General features: G+C 56.0%; 6 protein-coding genes across 6 annotated transcripts; 3 read left to right on the top strand and 3 right to left on the bottom strand.

Moving 5' to 3' along the window:
- Positions 1-16: 16 nt before the first annotated feature.
- Positions 17-3,306, top strand: BDY24DRAFT_374675 (uncharacterized protein). The gene is made up of 8 exons (XM_076638448.1): positions 17-144; positions 284-294; positions 446-982; positions 1,172-1,471; positions 1,653-2,013; positions 2,132-2,228; positions 2,329-2,662; positions 2,797-3,306. Exons 1-8 carry the CDS (start codon positions 116-118, stop codon positions 3,255-3,257), a joined length of 2,130 nt encoding a protein of 709 aa, XP_076500537.1. The 5' UTR covers positions 17-115; the 3' UTR covers positions 3,258-3,306.
- Positions 3,307-3,436: 130 nt separating this feature from the next.
- Positions 3,437-5,062, bottom strand: BDY24DRAFT_374671 (uncharacterized protein). The gene is made up of 3 exons (XM_076638447.1): positions 4,794-5,062; positions 4,453-4,674; positions 3,437-4,347 (listed from the first exon to the last, which is right to left on the bottom strand). Exons 1-3 carry the CDS (start codon positions 5,025-5,027, stop codon positions 3,541-3,543), a joined length of 1,263 nt encoding a protein of 420 aa, XP_076500536.1. The 5' UTR covers positions 5,028-5,062; the 3' UTR covers positions 3,437-3,540.
- A 127-nt stretch (positions 5,063-5,189) lies between these two features.
- BDY24DRAFT_374670 (uncharacterized protein) lies at positions 5,190-6,625 on the bottom strand. Its single transcript, XM_076638446.1, has 2 exons — positions 5,904-6,625; positions 5,190-5,794 (listed from the first exon to the last, which is right to left on the bottom strand). The coding sequence occupies exons 1-2, from the start codon at positions 6,522-6,524 to the stop codon at positions 5,195-5,197; spliced, it is 1,221 nt and encodes a 406-aa protein (XP_076500535.1). The 5' UTR covers positions 6,525-6,625; the 3' UTR covers positions 5,190-5,194.
- BDY24DRAFT_432570 (zinc finger MYND domain-containing protein) lies at positions 6,587-8,004 on the top strand (the record flags this gene model as incomplete). Its single annotated transcript, XM_076644087.1, has 6 exons — positions 6,587-6,863; positions 6,935-6,973; positions 7,046-7,279; positions 7,366-7,764; positions 7,847-7,874; positions 7,946-8,004. The coding sequence occupies exons 1-6, from the start codon at positions 6,729-6,731 to the stop codon at positions 8,002-8,004; spliced, it is 894 nt and encodes a 297-aa protein (XP_076500534.1). The 5' UTR covers positions 6,587-6,728.
- A 241-nt stretch (positions 8,005-8,245) lies between these two features.
- Positions 8,246-10,090, bottom strand: BDY24DRAFT_411357 (uncharacterized protein; the record flags this gene model as incomplete). The annotated part of the gene is made up of 5 exons (XM_076642916.1): positions 8,246-8,331; positions 8,415-8,529; positions 8,815-9,784; positions 9,861-10,003; positions 10,058-10,090. 5 exons carry the CDS (start codon positions 10,088-10,090, stop codon positions 8,246-8,248), a joined length of 1,347 nt encoding a protein of 448 aa, XP_076500533.1.
- Positions 10,091-10,897: 807 nt separating this feature from the next.
- On the top strand, positions 10,898-17,559 carry BDY24DRAFT_346600 (uncharacterized protein). The gene is made up of 11 exons (XM_076637633.1): positions 10,898-11,517; positions 11,620-11,969; positions 12,314-12,496; positions 12,687-12,792; positions 12,968-13,179; positions 13,307-13,462; positions 13,547-14,694; positions 14,780-16,261; positions 16,331-16,368; positions 16,450-17,022; positions 17,117-17,559. The coding sequence occupies exons 1-11, from the start codon at positions 11,156-11,158 to the stop codon at positions 17,205-17,207; spliced, it is 4,701 nt and encodes a 1,566-aa protein (XP_076500532.1). The 5' UTR covers positions 10,898-11,155; the 3' UTR covers positions 17,208-17,559.
- The last annotated feature ends 132 nt before the right edge of the window (positions 17,560-17,691 follow it).

Genomic DNA, 17,691 nt, shown 5'->3' with positions numbered 1-17,691 from the left:
CGATGACGTTTTCTCGACGAAGCTCACCTCACTTTTCGAGGTCGACGTCTCCTTGTTCCCCTGCAACGACCAGCAACCCCTCCCACCCTACAGAACTTACTTCGACGACGACAAGATGGCTAGGAAGAAACCAGCTTCGGCTAAGTGAGTCGTCTTGGTCGGTTATCTTATCTCGGCAGCGTTGAGGAAAGAAGGGAGAGGGGAGGGGAAGGGAAAAGCTCAAGCTGACCTCTTGCGATCCCTTCCCTCTCTCCTTCCTCTCCTTTTCGATTCTCGATCCAAGACAGCGAAAGCGTGAGTCTTTTCTTTTCGTTCGAGGTTTATCTTATCTCGTCGGTGAAACCGATAGGTCGAAAATCTAGCGATCGGCGACCTTGAGGACGAGTTCATTGACCAGAGGAAGCCTCGAGCTCACCTTCTCCTCCTCCCTTCCTTTCTCCCTCAGTCCAACTTCAAGAAAAACGAGCGCTGAAAAGAGGGGACCCCCTACCTCACCCTTCGACCTCCCTCGCCTCCCACCCGCGACGTTACATCCCGGGAACGTCCAACTCGCCTCGCCCTGCTGCTCCCTCGAAATCCTCCCTCACCTCCAAATTCATCGCTCTCTCCCCTGCTTACATCCTCGCTTCCAAAACAACCTCCTTAACCCGCCCTCTTCCTCGCCCTCTGGATCCTGAAAGCGCAGTCTTTCCGGTCGAGTTATTAGAAGCGAGTCGAGGGAAGAAGGGGATGAGCGTACCGAGGAGACCGAAATGGAGGTATGAGATGTCCAAGAAGGAGGTCGAGATGAACGAGGAGGGCGTGTTTAAAAAGTGGTTGCAAGCGTGCGATGCCGTCGTGGAGGACTGGAGGGAGCAAGGAGAGCAGAGGGAAGCGAGCAGGAAGGAGAACGTCAAGAGGAGGGAGAGAGGGGAAGTGGACGAGGAGGAGGAGGAAGGAGGGGACGAGGACGAGCAGAGGTTCGAGTGGCCTAGGTCTACTAGTGAGTGAAGAAGTCTTTCTTCGTGATTTGGGGCGTTTGGAAGAATTGGAGAGGAGTCAAAGGAGCGTCGCGTCGGGGACGAAATCCGCGACGCGTCGCTCCTTCTCCCTCCCGTTCTCTTTCCTCTCCCAACCCATCTTCGCTCTCAAACCACATCCTGACCACCCTCTCTGTTCTCTCTTCTCGCAGCATTCTTCGAACGAAACCTCCAAGTCTACCGCCAACTCTGGCGCACAACCGAGATGTCTTCGATCCTCCTCGTTCTCATCGACATCCGTTGCCCACCCCTTCACTTCCCTCCTTCCCTCCAGGACTTCATCTCCTCCCTCCAACCTCGCAAGGAAGTCATCCTCGTTCTCACCAAGTGTGATCTGGTACCGGAGAAGGTGAAGGATGCCTGGGTCGGGTGGTGCAAGCAGGAGTGGGAGGAGAAGAAGGGTTGGGAGGTCGTGGAGGTCGAGAGCTATAGGAGGGAGGCTAGGAAACAGGGTGAGTACAATCTGTGAGATGGATAGATGCTTGAGATGAAGGGCGACCGTTTTGGAACGAGGCACGAGACGCGTCGTCGAATCGAGCTTCCTAAAACTCCACGCGTCTCCCTCTCTCTCTCTCGCTCTCCCATTTTGACTCTCCCTCCCTCTATCACCCCATCCCCTTCCTAATTTCGCAGGTACCAAAGCCGCCCTCAAATCCCACCTGCCACCCGCCTCCCTCTCCTCCCTCCTCTCAGCCCTCCAACGAGCCCACTCCAAACTCAACACCCCTCCCGCCTTCGTCGCCTCCGACCCTGCTCGTCTCGCCAAATGGAAACCTCGAGTTCGACCCGAAGTCGACTGGGACGCACTGAGGAGAGGAGAGGGTGGGGATGTGCCTGTTGGGGCGGGAGGAAGGGATCCTATGGTTGACGAGGAGGAAGAGGAGGAGAGGTTGAGGAGGGAGGGTGCGAGAGAGGAGGATGGAGAAGAGGGCGGGGAGATGAACGCGGAATGGGAGAGGAAGAGGTTAGAGTTTTTGACGGTCGGTCTGATCGGGTGAGTGGTTTCGTTCAAGAGTCGAGGTTGGGAGAGAGGGAGGGACGGACGACGCGTCGAGGAACGAATCGAACGAACGAGACGACTGACGCCTCTACTCCTTCTCGCTCGTTCGCAGTCAACCCAACGTCGGAAAGAGCTCCCTCCTCAACGCTCTCGTCGGAAAGTCCAAAGTTCGAGCCTCCAAAACGCCCGGAAAGACTAAACACTTCCAGGTGCGTCTCGTCTCGTCTTCTCCCCTCCCCTCCCCTTCCTCTCTCTCCCTCTCCTCTCTAACCCCCTCTTCTTCTGCTTCCTCCCGTTCATGACCCACAGACCATCTTTTGGTCTCCCCAAATCCGACTCTGCGACACTCCCGGCCTCGTTCTCCCCTCCCTCACCTCCTACGAACTCCAAGCCATCAGTTCGATACTCCCGATATCTCACATCCCGGCCCTCCCTTCCGTCTTGCGACTCGCTGGATGCCTCATGCCGCTCGAGAGGATCTTGGGACTGGAGAAGGTGGTGGACGAGGAGGAGGTGCTGAGGGAGGCGAGGAAGACTTGGAGGGCTGGAGCGGTTGCGAAGGACGACGGAGGGAAGAAGGAGAAGGCAGAGAGTTGGACGACTGGGGAGATTATGGAGGGTTGGGCTTTGGAGCGAGGTTTTTGTGAGTTGGCTCGGATATGGGATCGGGAGGTCTTCGAGGTTTGGGGCCAGGGAGGCGGGGAGGCAGAAGGAGAGCGAGACTGACTTCGACGACGCGCTGTTTCTTTCGTTGTTTGCTCTCCGTTCGTTCTTCAGTGACGGCCAAAGCAGGTCGACCGGATCAGAACCGAGCTGGAAACCATATCCTCCGTGCCATCGCCGAGGGTCGTATCTCCTGGTCCTTCCTCCCACCACCACCCTCACCCTCAACCCCAACCGCAATTGATCCTACCACTCCCTCTGCACCGACAGCTACCACATGCGTCGAACCCATTATCCCCGTCGACCAAGGAATCTGGCTCGGCGAGCGAGAGAAGATCGTTTACGAGAGTTCCGAGGACGAGGTGTCGTCTTCGGAGGAGGAAGAGAGCTCGGATGAGGAGGAGGAGGACGAAGAGGAAGAGAGTGAAGAACAAGAGGGTGGAGATGGCGGTGGGGGTGGGAGGAAGGTTGAAGTGGGTGGGATGTTTGAAGGGTTGGCGATTGAGGGAGAGAGCGAGGAGGAGGAGGAGAGTGAGGAGAGCGAGGAGAGCGACGAGGAAGAGAAGGAGGAGTGAGTTTTGGAGAGTTGGAGGAGGCAGTAATGATGTGATGCTTTACGACCAACGAAGGGGCAGAGAAGGACGAGAGAATGGCAGGCAGATGAGGGAGCGGGCGAGATGGAAGGACGACGCGTCGAAGCGATTTGCCTCGTTGGTCTCCTTTCTTTCCCTCATCTCAAGCGAGAGTCAAACTCGAAGACTCGCGAATCTTAAAATAAAGAAGGAAGCGGCGAAAGAAACGAAATGCATGAAACGAAACTATCTACAGCGACAGAAACCGAGCCTCTTCCTCGGCTCCTCACCTCAACCCCCTCACGAACTTCACGCTCAGATATGCATCTTCGACCTTATCGCCTCCTCCCAACGACTTCCTCGCCAACTCCAACTGCGCTTCGAGCTCGTTATGCCCGAACGTGACGACGTGATCTTCCTCAGGCGTCAAACTCCTTCGAGAAACCAAACTGTACTCCATTCTTCCCGCCCACGTCGTCGATCTCTCCAAACACGCTCGAAGCTGGATGAGGTTGATCACACTCTCCCCTACGAAAACGACCTCCTTCAGACGATGCCACGTTGCGAGGAAAGCGACTCTGGACGGCTTGTCGAGCTTGATGATCGAGGGGATGGGAGGAACCGTTCGACGCGCTGCCTCGACGGTTGGAGGGGGAGGTTTCTTCGGTTCTGCTCGGGGACCCTCGAGTTGAAATCGGACAGGATTGAGACGGAGAAGGACGTGAGTCCATTGCTTGATGGCTCCTGCGACGGAGAGTTTGGTTCGGAGGAGGAGACGAGGGAGAGGGAGCCCTTGTTCGAGCGAGGCGTCGAAACGGGAGATCGTGACGTTGACGAGGTGTTTGGCTTGGGTTTGGGTTCGGGAAGTGGAGGTTCCTCGAGGGTAGGAGGGGCCGTTGTTGAAGAAGGGAAGGGACTGAGGTAGAGCGGCGAAAGGGAAAGGGTTGTGTGCCAGATCGTCCTGCTCCGAGTCGTCCGAGTCATCTCTCCAACCGTATCCTCGTCGATTTCTGGGAGACTTAGGATCCTGGAGGATGAGGAGATCGATGTTATTGAGGGAGAGGAAGGGATGGAGACGAGGGGAGGAACGTCGCTGCGAGAGGAAAGAGAGAGGGAGGAGAAGAGATTGGTCGTGAGCTCTTTGATCGATTTGCTTCAAGCATACAACAAAGAGAAAGCAGGAGAGAACGGAACTCACTCGGACGCAGAAGAGGCGATCTGCCATCTCGGGTGAAAGGGTGATCTCTCGGTAGAGGAAGATGGAAGCGACGGAGAGGAGACGGAACGAGGTGAGGCAGAGGGAGAGGAGGGAGGGGACGTCCAGTGACTCGATGATCTCGTGGAGCAGCTCGACGGGTAAGCAGAAGAGGGAGGTAGGAGGTCCAGCGTTGATTTGAGCGACGTTAGGTCTGTACTTCTCCTGGTCGAAAGGGAAGACGAGGAAAGGAAGGAGAAGAAAGGGGAGGAAGGGAAGGGATGGTGAGCTTCGATCGTCGACGAGATAAGAGGAAAGCATTGAAGATTGCACAGAAAACGTACCAACGACCACTCCCAAGCCTTCCCTACTCCTTCTATCCAATGACCACTGGGAAAGAGAGAGCGAGAGAAGAAGGAGAGGAGGCGAGAATGAGAGTCGAAGGTGGTCGAGTGGAGCTGGGACGTTCGAAGATTCTCCTGGGCGAGCCGTCTGATGAACGAGGCTTGAGATTCGATCAAGGCTGACTGTTTCTTCACGGCGTCCTCGAGAGAGGCTACTCGATCTTCGAGACTCATTGGTCGAAAGAAGAAGAGAAAGGTGAGGGCGGAGTTGGGGGGGAGAAAGGAGGGAGGAAGGGGAAGCTCACACGATTTCGGAGTTTGAATCTCAAGGAGAGCAGCTTTGCTTTGACGAGAAGACATGTTCATAGTCATAAATAGAAGCCAAACAAAACGAACGCTCGCTATCGGAATCCAATCTTCACGAAGACATGCTTCTTCGGCTTCGAGAAGACGAACGGCTTGCCCAACCTCCTCTCCAGACTCGCGTCGTCCCCCACCGGCTCCTCGACGACGGTCCCATCCCAGAACTGCACGCAGATGACCGATCGAACGTCCGAAGGGAGATAGCCAGATGCAACGGCAGACCGTTCGAGGCAATCTCTCCATGCGAGTCGTTGACGACCTCGAAGAAACACGACCGAACCCTCGCCCATGAGCCACAAGAGCTCCAAGCGAGTCCAGTGCCCAACGAATCGTACGGTAGCGAGGTCGACGGATGAGATGGTGCTGGTGGTCACATGCTGAGGGGAGTCCATGGGAGGAGAAGGAGCCTTCCCAATTTGAGCGACGCGAGGGTTGAGGAGTTGAAGGAGGGGAGACCATCGACGGAGTTCCTCCTCCGTGACTTCAATCTCGAGGGCGACGGTCTCGATGGGTATCTGATCAACGTTTTCGTGGGGAGGAGGAAGCTCGAAGGGGCGTTCGTAGGAAGGAGTCGAGTAGATGGCGAGGAGTCGAGGAGTGAGGATGGTGCGAACGCGACCGCTTGAGAGGACGATGAGCTGCAAAGAGGAGACGAAGCAAAGTGTCAGCAGTGCGTTTCAAGAAGACTGGATCAATTACGGAAAATCATTTGGAAGAGACGGAGAGGAGGAGGAGACGGAGACGAACCCTGGAGGTGATCAACGACGCAGCTTGGCGAGGATAGACTGCGATGGCACGATAGAGCTGCCTCCCCGCCACCTCGAGCAACCTGAACGAGACACTGCATAGGGATAGAAGATCCCTTTGGTCGAGAAGAGCGACGATGGCTACGACGACGGAGGATGGGAGAGAGGAGAAGATTCGTTTGGGGTGAGCTCGTCCTTGAGTTTGGAGGGCGAGAAAGGGAGGAACGCTCGGCCTGTACTTCTCCTGCAAGCAGGATAACGAAAGAAGGTACGGGATAGTCAGCATAGCGCTAAAGGGAGTCGAGATAAGCTCGGAAATGTAGCAGAGGGAAGGAGGAGAGAGGAGGGAAGGGCGACGAACCAGACTCCAGCGCCATCGTCCATCTGCCTCAGCTCCAGTCTTCCTCTCGCCCCAGGGAAGGACTTCCCAAACCCAGTAACCATTCGGAACCACGATCCTGGAAAGCTCCCCGATGACTCGATCTTGCTCCTCGTTCTTTGATATGAGGGATTCGTTCTCGGACGAGAGGTAGGCGAAGTTCGAGGAGAGAAGGGAGAGGGAAGAAGCTTGTTGGCGAGCTTGTTCTTCGAGGTCTTTGATTCGAGCGAGAACGAGATCCATTCTGAGAGGGCGAAGATGCTGAGGTGAAGAGGGTGGGAATACGAACGAGGAAGGGGGAAACACGTGTTCGAAAGGTCGAAAGGGTTGGGAGGGAAGAAGAGAAAAGGAAGACGAACTCGAAGTTGAGCTCAACGTCGACCCTTCTTCTCCCCCTTCCCTTCCGTTCTCCATCTTTCGTCCCACTCTCCGTCGCCTCCTACAAATATGGCAATCCCTTCGTCAGATATCCTGGGAAAGATTCTTGGCCTGTCGGTGGATGGGATCGCCGCAGATCTGTCCGAGATGTCCAAGGCAGAGAAGAGAAGGCTGAATCTTGCTGTTGCCGAGCACTTCGAGTTCGTGAGTCCCTCTCTCCTTACCTCTCGCTGCCCTAGAGCGCGACGCTTACTCTTCTTGGTACAATTCGGCAGCTCCGCAGACTTTCCGAAGTGCAGAAAGACTCCTACATGGTCGGTACCTTCTTGAAGCCTTCGAGGTTGTGGCCCGCCCTGACTCGCCTTTCTTTCCTCTGTACCTTCCAGGCGGAATTCTGGTCGAAGTTTCTGCCCTCCCTCCTACGTACCCTTCTAGCCATGGAAGGGCTTGAAAACCCAGTCATCTACCTGAACGTCTTCTGTCTCGCCACCGCGCGTCGCGACTCGGAGTCGGCTCCCTTCCATCGCTTCGTCCGCAACTTCCCAGATGAAGCTTGTGCTTTCTACCTCAAGCTTTGGGGCTTTTTGGAGCATATATGTGTCAATCTGGATGTATCCATGGTACGTATACACCTTGTGTATGTTTTCAAAGATTCGGAGCTCTAGAAGTTGACTTCTTTCTTCCCTTCGCCTTCCATCCCTCGCAGGAAGTTGATTACGGCCCTGGACAGATCGCAAAGCTTCTCGATGTCGCCTTCGATACTCTCTTCGGCCTCATAATGAACCTACCAGCCTCCATGGCCTTCCCTTCCCTCCCTCCCACGACCAAAATCATCCTCCGCGCCGTCGCGAATCGATTCGACAACGAGCCGCGTCTTCGAGCTCCGTTGGAGGCCAGAGGGCTCTGGGAAACTTTCGCCTTGGATGCCGTGTTACATCTCGTCGAATTTGAAGAACCGAGGAGACACGTAGCCGCTTCTGGATCGGACGAGATCAGGCACGTCTGGTGGTCGTGCGAGGCAAACCGACTCGTTTGGACGGCTGGATCGGATTGCTCGCCTTGTGCGAGGCTGGGAGATGGAGAGGAGATGATGGCTTGTTCGAGGGTGAGTTCATCTACGCATTTTTCTCTTCGTTTGTCGTCTTTCGGCTGACTTTCGTCCCTCTCACGACGCGTCCCTCAACCAGTGCCTCGGAGTTCGCTATTGCTCGAAGGGTTTGCCCTTTCTTCCTCTTCTCTCATTGAACGTCAAAGCTGACCTTTTCACTACTCCTTTTACCTTACAGAACATCAAAAAGCCGACTGGAAGAGGCACAAACTCCTCTGCTTCAAACCGACGTGGTGAACGAGTCCAAGGGATTCGAGGGATGGACGAGGGTTTGGGAGGCTTGATTCGGATGGGGGACGGATCGGATGAATTTTGAGGTGATTCTAGATTCAGAACGAAAGGTACTTCTGAAACGCAGATCGTTTCGAGCGGCGGTCGACTGGAGATCGCACGACGCGTCGAACTCGACCTTCCTCCTTCGAGCTCCTTCCTTTCTCCTCTCAGTCCAGTCGATCAAAACCAAATCCCATCCATACACTTAAACCACAAACCTCAACAACCCCAACCCTTCCAACCCCTCTCTGTACCTCTCCTTGAACAACTCCCTCCCTTTCCCAATCCCAGCTACCGTCAACTCCTCCATCCAAACCGCCGCTCTCAACCAACTCCTCGTCCTCCCTTCGTTCCTCAGCTGACTCCAAACGTACGCGATCTTGACGGCTGCTGAGATCGCCTCGGAGTGGAACGCTCGTGGTCCACAGGGGATGGGGAGATGATGGTGAAGGGATCATAGGCATAGGGTTCCGAAATCACGAAAGAGGCCTGTTTGAAGAGTAACGATGAAACGAAGTACGAAGCGAGAGAACAAGGACGAAAACAGTAGAAAGCGAAGTGTAGATCGAAAGTGTCCATGTAGTGCGAGAGAGAGAATTTGTGTTTGTTTGGTCAAGAAATGTAAAGAACGGACGAGACGCGGATGGGAAGGAGCCAAATCGATTAAGCAAGACGGGAAGAGGAGAGAGGGAAGTAGGAAAGAGCGCGAGAGATGGCATGAGAAAAAATTTTAACACACTTGGGTTCCCGAAGAAGAGAAGAGAGAAGAAAAACCTCGTCCATATCCCCGAGCTCGTCGTTTCCTCGATTTCCATCCTCCTCGTCCGCTCCTCTCCTCTCGTTCTCGTCCCATCCAACCTCCTTCGCCTGCTCCAGCATCACCGCTCGCAAAGCCACTATCCCAGCATGCTCACACCTCATCAGATGAGCCTCATCCTCTATCTCACCGCACCCATGCCTACAAACTCTCTCCCTCCTCGGCACCTTCTCCTCCTCCCTCCGAGTCCGACCCAGAACGACGACGCGAAGATCGGAGTGGCCCGAGATGAAGCGGAGGAGGGTCTGTTGGTGTGATTGGTTGGAGATGTAGTAGAGGTGCTGGAGGGAAGTGGAGGGAGGGAAGTTGACGGGGTGGAGGAAGGGAAGAAGGTCGTTGCTGATCGCTCGAGTCCTCGACGCGTTCTCCTCCCGGTCGTGCATCTTTCCCACCATCTCCTCAACCCACTCGAATTCTGCCAGCTCTTCCACCGTCCCCGGAAGCTCCAGCCCCATCCTTCCCATCTCCCTCAAGACCGTCGCGTACCAACCTGATGCGCGTCTGAGCTTCATCGAGTCCAGAAGAGCTTGATGAACGAAGGTCGACGGAGGAGAGGAGGCGAGGTGTTGGAGGTAGCGAAGGGAGAGTTGAAGGTAGCGGGATCGAAGAGGGAGGATTCCAGTGAGGAGATAGATGGGAGGGAGGTGGGAGGTTCGGGAGAGGGAGAGGATCTGGCGGAGGTAGTTTTGGTGGGCTTGTTCGAGATCGCGAAGGTGGGAGGATCCGAGAACAACGCAGGCTCCGAAGGAGACTGTAGGATCGAGGAGACCCTTGGTGAGAGTCCTCTGCTCGGCTGCTGTAAGTCCTCCGAGATGCTGTCGTTGACCGTAGAGCCCGTGTGCTGCTGAGTTTCCCTGAGCGATGAGACGTCCGACGTGGTCTTGGAATCGATCCGACGCGGAGACCGTTGACGGAAGAGGAGGAAACCTTGTGGGTAACGGGAGGAGCGAATCCTTCGTGTTCTCGAACTTCGACTCCGAGAGACTCTAGGGAGAGCTCTTACTGCTTGATGACATCCTTGAAGAGGCTAGGTTTGGAGGAGGAGGAGGTGGGGGAGAGGAGAGCGAGGGTTTCGTAGGCGAAAGCGAGTCGAGTCAACGCGTCGTGCGTTTCGAACTTGAACTTGGTTCGATGCGATCCGTACGTCTCCTTCAGCTCCCCAACGATCTTCCTCAACTCCTAGACCTGCTTCTCCGCCACTCCCTTCGACTTCATCTCCGAAGCAGGCACCATCCTCTTCACCTCCTCAGCCCACCATCCCTCTTCTCGTCACCTTCCCAGCAGGCTATCGTCCCTCCACCTCCCACACCACCACCCCCCAACCCCAACATGTTTCGCCAAAATTCTCTCCCTATCCTCCCAACCCCCATCAATCCCAAAACTCACAAACCCCTCCTCTCCCTTTGGGATTTCAGAAATCGCTCTCGCAGCGTGCATGTCTCCCAGCGTCGACCAGAGGGTGCTGCACTCGCACGAGTGGCCGATGAGGGAGTTGGAGGCTCCGAAGAGTGCGACGGGACGATCGAGTTGACCCCTTCCGAAGAGGGGGAGGTCAGGATCGTCCTCCTCCCGCCTTGAAAGTCGAGAGCGAGGAAGATGGAACGACTTCGACGGGTCCGACGAAATCCGCGACCTCGAGTCGGACGTTCTACTTTGCGAGACCCTGCTTCCAGAGGTTGAGTAAGTCGAACTCTCCCGTCTTCTGCTCTCGTATTCTCGCTTTGGATCGCTCGAGGTCGAGCTTGGCTTCTCCGATGTTGACCGAATTGGGGAAGAGTCGAACGAAGGATCCAAACGCGTCCCTCACCTGAGTCTTTCCCTTCTGAGAGACGATGGTGGTTTTGAAGGAGGAAGGAAGGAGGTGAGCTCGAGCTTCGTCCCCCTGCCTGTTTGAGAGCTCGTTTCAGACTCCGAAGTCATGGCTCTTTTTCTGCAGATTTTCAGCCTGATCTCTGGGGACCTTCTGGAAACAATGCTTCTGAGACTCGAGCTTTCGACGATGAAAATATTCTCCGACAACGGAGGCACTTTCCTTTCTGGGCGAAGTCAAAAACAACTCGAGGCTCGCGTTCCCTTCACCTCCTTCTCTCCCTTCTCTCAACTCTCACCCTCCTCCCAACCGGCTACCCCTCGAGGAACAACCTCTCCCACCCTCTTCCTCTCCCCGTTATCCTCGTCTATCCAGGACGCAAAGGATCGCTTGATTGAAAGTCGAGCTCTCCTCCCTCCTTCCTTCCTCCTCGCTCTTCACGTTCCTCCCTCCCCTTCCTGAGGACGACTTCCTTCCTCCCTCCCTCGATGTCTTCGTTCTTCTCTAAACGATCCAAGTCATCCCAAGCCAACCCTCCCGCCGCTCCTCCTCCTCCCACGAACGGACCTCTCCCTCCTTCCTCCTCCGCCGCGTCCTCGGATCAACTTCACTCCTCTCCTCAACTGAATCAGGAGGAGAACCAGCAACAACATCTACAGCAGCAACAGCAACAAGGAGGTCCAGGAGGAAGAGGTGCTCCTCCACCTCCACCAGCTCAGATTCAGAGTCTGGATGCAAGGAGACCTCCAGCAGCTCCAGGAGGAGGTCAACAGCAACATCAGTTTCAACCTGCTCCTCCTCCTCAACAGCAGCAGCAGCAGAAGAGCGGTGGTCCTGTAGTGTTCCCTTGGTGAGTTTCAATCTTTCACTCATTAGTCTTGAACCTTGAAAACTTGAACCTTTATTATCCCTGAAACTTGACGTCTCCTCTCCTGCCTTCCTTCCTTCTCAGGTCCCAACGTCGACTGACCCTCCCTCAAGCTCCCAACGGCTCCCCTTCCTCCCTCAACGCCGCTCTCACTCCGTTCCCTCGGTACGGTCTCTCCACTCCTCCGACCGCGACCCAGTCCGGCCATCTCTTCCTCTTCGGAGGTCTCGTCGCCGATTCCGTTCGAAACGACCTCTTCGTGCTCGACTGTCAATCCTTGTCCATCGTCCCCGTCCCTCCCAAGGGAGAGGTACCCATCCCGAGAGTCGGACACGCGACCGCACTGTTTGGGAACGTGTTGATGAGCTGGGGAGGAGACACAAAGACGAGGGTCGAGGACGAGCAGGATCAGGGCTTGTATCTTTTGAACCTGGGTGAGTTTGGAGATTCCTCTCTTTCTTGGGCTGGTAGGGGGAAATGGGAAGTGGGTCGAGTGGCCGAGCTAGGCGGACGAGAGAGGGAGGATGGCTCGGAGAAAGGGCAAGGGAGGGAGGGAGGGAGGGAGCGAGGCCGAGATGAGCTCGTCTCTTCTTTGTTCTCGTCCCTCCTGTTCCTCTGCCCGAAAGCTTCATCGTTCGCCTTCGTCTTGATCCTCTCGTAGCACCCATCTCTCATCCAATTCAGCTCTCATACCGCCTCCATCGCCTTCGCATCGCCGCGTACTGACTCCCTCCCTTGATCTCTCCCTCCTCTACCTCCCTCCTTCTTTCTCCTTCAGCCTCCAACGACTGGTCCTGCATCCGAACCGACGGCTCTCCCGCTTCCGGAGGTCGAGTTAGGGAGATGCCAGCCGGTCGATACGGTCACGCCGTCTGCATGTGGAAGAACAAGTTCCTCGTCTTTGGAGGTCAGGTCGACTTGACCTTCTTCGACGACCTCTGGATGTTTGATTTGGGAACCAGTGAGTCTTCTTCCTTTCGTATTAGGGCGATGCTATCTAGGAGGAGAGCCTGGTATGACGGGAAGCTTCTCGGTGGAGCTGGTGGTGGCGAAGACGCGGACGAGCCAGAGTCGAGAACGACGCGTGAGCTTGAACCGAACCGAACCGAGCTGACCTTCCCTCTTCTCCCTTCTTTCGTTCCTCCCCTCAGTTCAATCAGCCGAAGGACCAAGCTGGGACCTCCTCGCACCCAAGTCGGAACCTCCTCGAGCTCGAACGGGTCACATCTGCGTCACCTACAAGGATCAGATCATCCTGTTCGTCTTTTCCCTCCCTTCCTCCCCCTTCCCTTGCTCTCGTCTCTCACGACGACGCGTCCGACAAATCTAGAGCAACAAACTGATGTCGTCCGTTTTGCATTCCTTTCCACCATTTAACCACCTCGTCTCCTCTCTACCCCTTCGTCTCAACTTTGCTCTCGCCCTTCCTCAGCTTCGGAGGAACCGACGGAGAGTTCCACTACAACGACACCTGGACGTACAACATCCTCACTCGAGAGTGGGAACAGCTCGACTGCATTGGATACCTCCCCGTCGCTCGAGAGGGTCACGCTGCTGCTCTAGTCGGAGACGTCGTTTACGTGTTTGGAGGAAGGGACGTGAAGGGGAAGGATTTGGGAGATTTGGCTGCGTTCAAGATTTCAAGTGAGTTGCAGGCTTTCTTCCTTTCTTCTGAAGAGCTGGTGTGAGGTTGGAGTGCGGACAGAGAGTGGTGCGAGGTGTCGAGAGAAGAAGGAGGGCTGATTTTGTCTTGCTCGTTTTCACTGTGCAGCGAAACGTTGGTTCATGTTCCAAAACATGGGTCCCTCACCCACTGCTCGGTCTGGACACGCCATGGCAGCCTACGGAGACAAGATCCTAGTTCTCGGAGGAGAGTCTACGACCGATGGACCTGAGAACCCCAGCCTGATTCACGTCCTCGATACCTGTTCGTCGCGTCTCTCTTTTCGATCTCCCCTCAGCTCCACTCTTCACTGACTCTCCGTTTCTTTCCTTTCTCGCTCATTTTCAGCCAAGATCAAGTACCCTCCTGATCCCGCTCGACCTTCCAACCAGAGTGCGATCGGGCGAAAGTCCTCCGCTCCTCAGATGTCGACCCAGCCGATCCAACAACCTCTCCAACCCTCCAACCGAGCCATGTCTCCTCCCAACCCTCTCCCAGCTCGATCAGCTTCCGCCGCCGCTCAGAACGCTCCCAACGGTCTCATGCAGTCCGTCAGTCAGGTCGCCTACCAACAGCAGCAACCTACGATCCTTCAGTCGTCGGCTTCGTCGTCAGTCAACGGAGGAGCGACGAGTCCGCCTCCAGGAGGAAACCGAGCCATGTCCCCTACCCAGGCCAACAACAACAACGGAGTCGGAGGAAGTCGAGGAGGAGTGGATCTTTCGAAGGTGGCGAAGAAGGGAGGAGCTCCTCAGCGACCTAGGAGAGACGACGATGCGTCGTACGGAGTGAACGGAGACGCGTCGAGATCGATGTCTCCCACCACCGATGGTCGACCTCCTCCTCCTCGATCTGGATCAGATGGACCTTCTCAGAACAGTCCCACCCAAGGAAACTTTGGTCCTTCAGCAGCAACCTCGAGAGTCACCTCTCCTACCAACATTGGACCTCTCGCTTCCGTCTCCGAACAGGATCGATCCTCCCCTTCCCAGAACTTCTCCCCTCAGTCCATCTCCTCCGGAACCGTTCAGCAGCAACAGCAACCTCGTTCCAACATCCCTCCCAACCTTCGATCCAACAACGCTCGATCTCCTTCGCCCATCATCAACGGAGAGCCTCAGCAGCTCAACAACTCGGGAGCTCCTCCCGACGCGTTCTACAACCCTCGAAGCCCGAGTCTCGGCGGCGGGGGTGGTTCGTCTGGAATGGGAGGTCACGGACGACAAGGATCGTTGAGTGGGATGGCTGGAGCGGAGTTGATGAGGGAGCTGAAGGCGAAGGATGCGGAGATTGAGAACTCGAGGAGGAGGGAGAGGTGGTTGAAGTTGGAGGTGGGACGAGCGATGAAGGCTGGGTTCTTGGTTGATGAGGTTGGTGGGGAGGTTTCGAAGGAGGAGCTGAGCTCTTCGTCGGGAATGGTGGGAGAGGAGGGGAGTGAGGTCAGGGTGCTGGCGGAAGGGTTGATGAGGCTGAAGAAGGAGAAGGCGAAGTTGGAGGTGAGTCTTCCTTTTGCCGCGTTTCGATACGTCTCTTTTCATCAACACTGACTCTTTGCTTCCTCTCTCCCTCTTTACTTCACAGTCCGAAGTCGCTGCTCAAGCTCAAGCCTCGTCCCAGAAGTTCGCAGAGGCAGAACGCGTCCGTCAAGCCGCCATCCAGGAAGCAGCCTTCTACCGAGCCAAGGTCGCCGCTCTCGAAGGAGGAAACCCTACGGAAGTCACCAAGCTCGAACGAGAACGAGCTACCGAACTCGAACGCCATCTCGCAGGAATCACCTCCGAGCACTCCTCCCTCCTCCGCCAACTCGCTCAGACCACCGAGTCGTCCGCCCTCGAGAAACAACTTCGACTCGCTGCCGAGGATCGAGAAGCAGAGGCTGTTCGTCGAGCTACCGTCGCCGAAGGAGATCACTCGAGGACAACAGAGGAACTTCACAACCTTCACGAGAAGCACTCGGGATCGGAATCGACCCTTCGAGAACACGCGGAACGACTCGTCTCTCTCGGATCCCTCGTCTCCCAGCACGAAGTCGATCGGGATACGGCTCGATCCTCGCTGGAGGAGATGAAGACCTCGAGGGACATGCATCTTCGAGCTCTCGAGCAGGCTCAGTCGGCTCTCGGCGTCGCTGGATCGAGATCGGAGGAAGCAGAGTCGCTCTACCAACGGGAACACGAACGGTCAACGGCTCTCGAGTTCGATGTCGCTGAACTTCGACAGGAGCTCGATACTCGGTCGAGGGAGGCCGATGCTGCCAGTGCTCGACTCGCCGACGTCGAGAACGCTTGGGCTCGTTCGAGGGAGGAGGCCGATTCCCTTCGACGACTCACGACGGGAGGACTCGCCGAACTTCTCGACTTCCACAAGGACATCCAAGCCACCCAGGACCACTCGACCAGAGGCCACGAGGAGAAGTCGAGAGCTATGGATCAGGAGTCGTCGTCGCTCAGGAAGATGCTTCGTGAAGCTGGAACGAGAGTCGACGAATCTCAGTCGTCGTTGGCAGAGTACAGGAAACGGACGCGTCAACTCGAAGCCGATCAAGTCGTCGCTCGTTCGAATATCCAAGCAGCTCGAGCTTCCCTCGCCTCCGCCCTCGCCGAAACAGGTCGTCTTCGAGAGCAACTCGTCCTCAAGGAAACCGAAGTCAGGGAACGCTCCGCCGCCGCTTCGGAACTGGACGTTCGTCTCGGAATGCTTCGAACCCTTCTCTCCGACTCTGGAATCGCCGTTAACGACGACGATCTTCGCTCAGACGAGGGAGGATCGTCCTACCGACTTCGAGAACTCGAGGGCAAGCTCGCCGAGAAGGCTCATCTTCACGAGGAGGCCGAGAGGGAGTTGGATCTCTCGAGGAGGAGAGTCGAGATGGCGGAGACGAAGTCGGCGGATTTGTCGAGGCAGCTTTCGGGAATGAGCAGTGGTGCGTCGAGGAGTGGGTCGGCGATGGGAGGAGCGATGTCCCCGTCGGGGGATGAGGTGAAGGGGTTGGAGTCGAGGGTTCAGGTGGTGGAGAAGCAGTTGGCCGACGCTGAAGTTGCTCATTCGACGAAGCTCAAAGAGGTGAGTTCTTGACCTTTTCCGTTATTATTTGAGTCAGATGACTGACCGAACCTTCCCTCTTTCCTCCAGGTCGAGGGAGACTACCAAACCGCCGTTCACTACGTCAAGTGAGTTCTCGATGCGTCTCCTTCTCTTCGTCGTCTTTTTCTGCCAAAGCTGACCTTCTTCTTCTCTTTCTCGCTTCTCAGGGCCACCGAGAAGATGCTCCGTCGCATGAAGGAGGAACTCTCCAAGCAGAAGTCGGTCAACGGAACCCTCCAGAGCGAACTCGACGCCATCCGTGGAACCAACAGCTCCGAAGCGGGAAGTCGAACTCGGGACGCCAACGGGCGAAACACTCCCTCCCTCGACGACCCAGAACTTCGTCTCAAGCTCGTCGACGCCCAACGGCAGCTCAGCACCCTCTCCAAGGTCGCCTCGGATCATCAGACCCTCACGACCGAGCACGCCGCTCTCCAGGACGAACACGCTCAGCTTCGAGACGCCTACTCGCAGGAGATGGAGGACGCCAACGATCGGATCGATCAGCTCCAGAACGAGGTTGATCGTCTCCACCAGCTTTCAGCGGGAGCTCAGGATATCAAGAGGCTTGAGCTCGATTTCGCCGACCTTCAGACCGAGAACCAGGACCTTCAGAGGAAGATTACTCTGCTTTTGGATTCGCAGGAGGACTACGGAGCTTCGGGGTCGGGAGATCATCGGAACTCGGATATGTCTCACTTCGAGTCAGAGGAGGATCTCAACGAGGAGGACCTGAATCAGTGAGTCGACTTTCGACCCGCCTTTCGAACGAGACGCGTCGAGCTGAACCGACTGACCTTCGTTCCTCCCCTTTCTTCCCTCTCTTCCTCGTAGATATCTTCGAGCTCATTCGCCACCAGACGCGGATAACGACGACCCCTCAAGTAACTCGCTTCAAGGCCAGCTCTCCAACGGACTTCACTAGCTTTTCGGACTCTGTTCCGCCTCGTCCTCCTTCCCTCTCCTGTCCTTTCTCTCTCCCTTTCGCGCGCCGTCACGTCCCTTTCTCTCATCTATCTCCCTATAAAATCATCTCGCATCTCTCTTTCTCTCTCTCCTCTGCCTATACCTCCATGCCCTCTATCTACCTCCCTCCCTTTCTTTCTTTCTTGCGTGCCCTCGTCTCGTCCTTCTTTTCTCTCTCAGGGACTTCTCTTTCTTCCTTTTTCTCGCTCGATTTCAAAAACTGGTTCTCTTGATTGACTATGTCTCTGTTCTCTTTCGTGGGATCCCCTTTCGTTTCTTGGTCGTTCATCTCATGCTATGCCGTTTCTCGGTCTTTCTTCCTTTCGCGTCGTGCTGCCTTTCGTTCGAGTGGACGAAAAGAGGCTGGTAGATTTCAAACACTCGTATCATGTCGGTAAACGAAACTACGTCCTGCTCCCTCCCTGTGGAGTCGGACGACTCAA

Source organism: Mrakia frigida (genome assembly GCF_051309035.1).
Source record: "Mrakia frigida strain ATCC 22029 unplaced genomic scaffold BDY24scaffold_2, whole genome shotgun sequence".
Classification (NCBI taxonomy): Eukaryota; Fungi; Basidiomycota; class Tremellomycetes; order Cystofilobasidiales; family Mrakiaceae; genus Mrakia; species Mrakia frigida.
This window is presented reverse-complemented; position numbering and strand designations above follow the sequence as displayed.

What these genes read in the sequence shown, in the direction of transcription:
- BDY24DRAFT_374675 (XM_076638448.1), top strand. Translation starts at nt 116, where the DNA reads ATGGCTAGGAAGAAACCAGCTTCGGCTAA. An exon ending in CGAGTGGCCTAGGTCTACTA is followed by an intron (nt 983 to 1,171) that starts GTGAGTGAAGAA and finishes CTCTTCTCGCAG; the next exon opens with CATTCTTCGAACGAAACCTC. An exon ending in GAAAGACTAAACACTTCCAG is followed by an intron (nt 2,229 to 2,328) that starts GTGCGTCTCGTC and finishes CATGACCCACAG; the next exon opens with ACCATCTTTTGGTCTCCCCA.
- BDY24DRAFT_374671 (XM_076638447.1), bottom strand. Translation starts at nt 5,027, where the DNA reads ATGAGTCTCGAAGATCGAGTAGCCTCTCTCGAGGACGCCGTGAAGAAA. An exon ending in AGGCTTGGGAGTGGTCGTTG is followed by an intron (nt 4,675 to 4,793) that starts GTACGTTTTCTG and finishes CCTTTCGACCAG; the next exon opens with GAGAAGTACAGACCTAACGT. An exon ending in ATCGCCTCTTCTGCGTCCGA is followed by an intron (nt 4,348 to 4,452) that starts GTGAGTTCCGTT and finishes TTCCTCTCGCAG; the next exon opens with CGACGTTCCTCCCCTCGTCT.
- BDY24DRAFT_374670 (XM_076638446.1), bottom strand. Translation starts at nt 6,524, where the DNA reads ATGGATCTCGTTCTCGCTCGAATCAAAGACCTCGAAGAACAAGCTCGC. An exon ending in CGTCGTTGATCACCTCCAGG is followed by an intron (nt 5,795 to 5,903) that starts GTTCGTCTCCGT and finishes TCCTCTTTGCAG; the next exon opens with CTCATCGTCCTCTCAAGCGG.
- BDY24DRAFT_346600 (XM_076637633.1), top strand. Translation starts at nt 11,156, where the DNA reads ATGTCTTCGTTCTTCTCTAAACGATCCAAGTCATCCCAAGCCAACCCT. An exon ending in GATTCACGTCCTCGATACCT is followed by an intron (nt 13,463 to 13,546) that starts GTTCGTCGCGTC and finishes GCTCATTTTCAG; the next exon opens with CCAAGATCAAGTACCCTCCT. An exon ending in ACCGCCGTTCACTACGTCAA is followed by an intron (nt 16,369 to 16,449) that starts GTGAGTTCTCGA and finishes CTCGCTTCTCAG; the next exon opens with GGCCACCGAGAAGATGCTCC.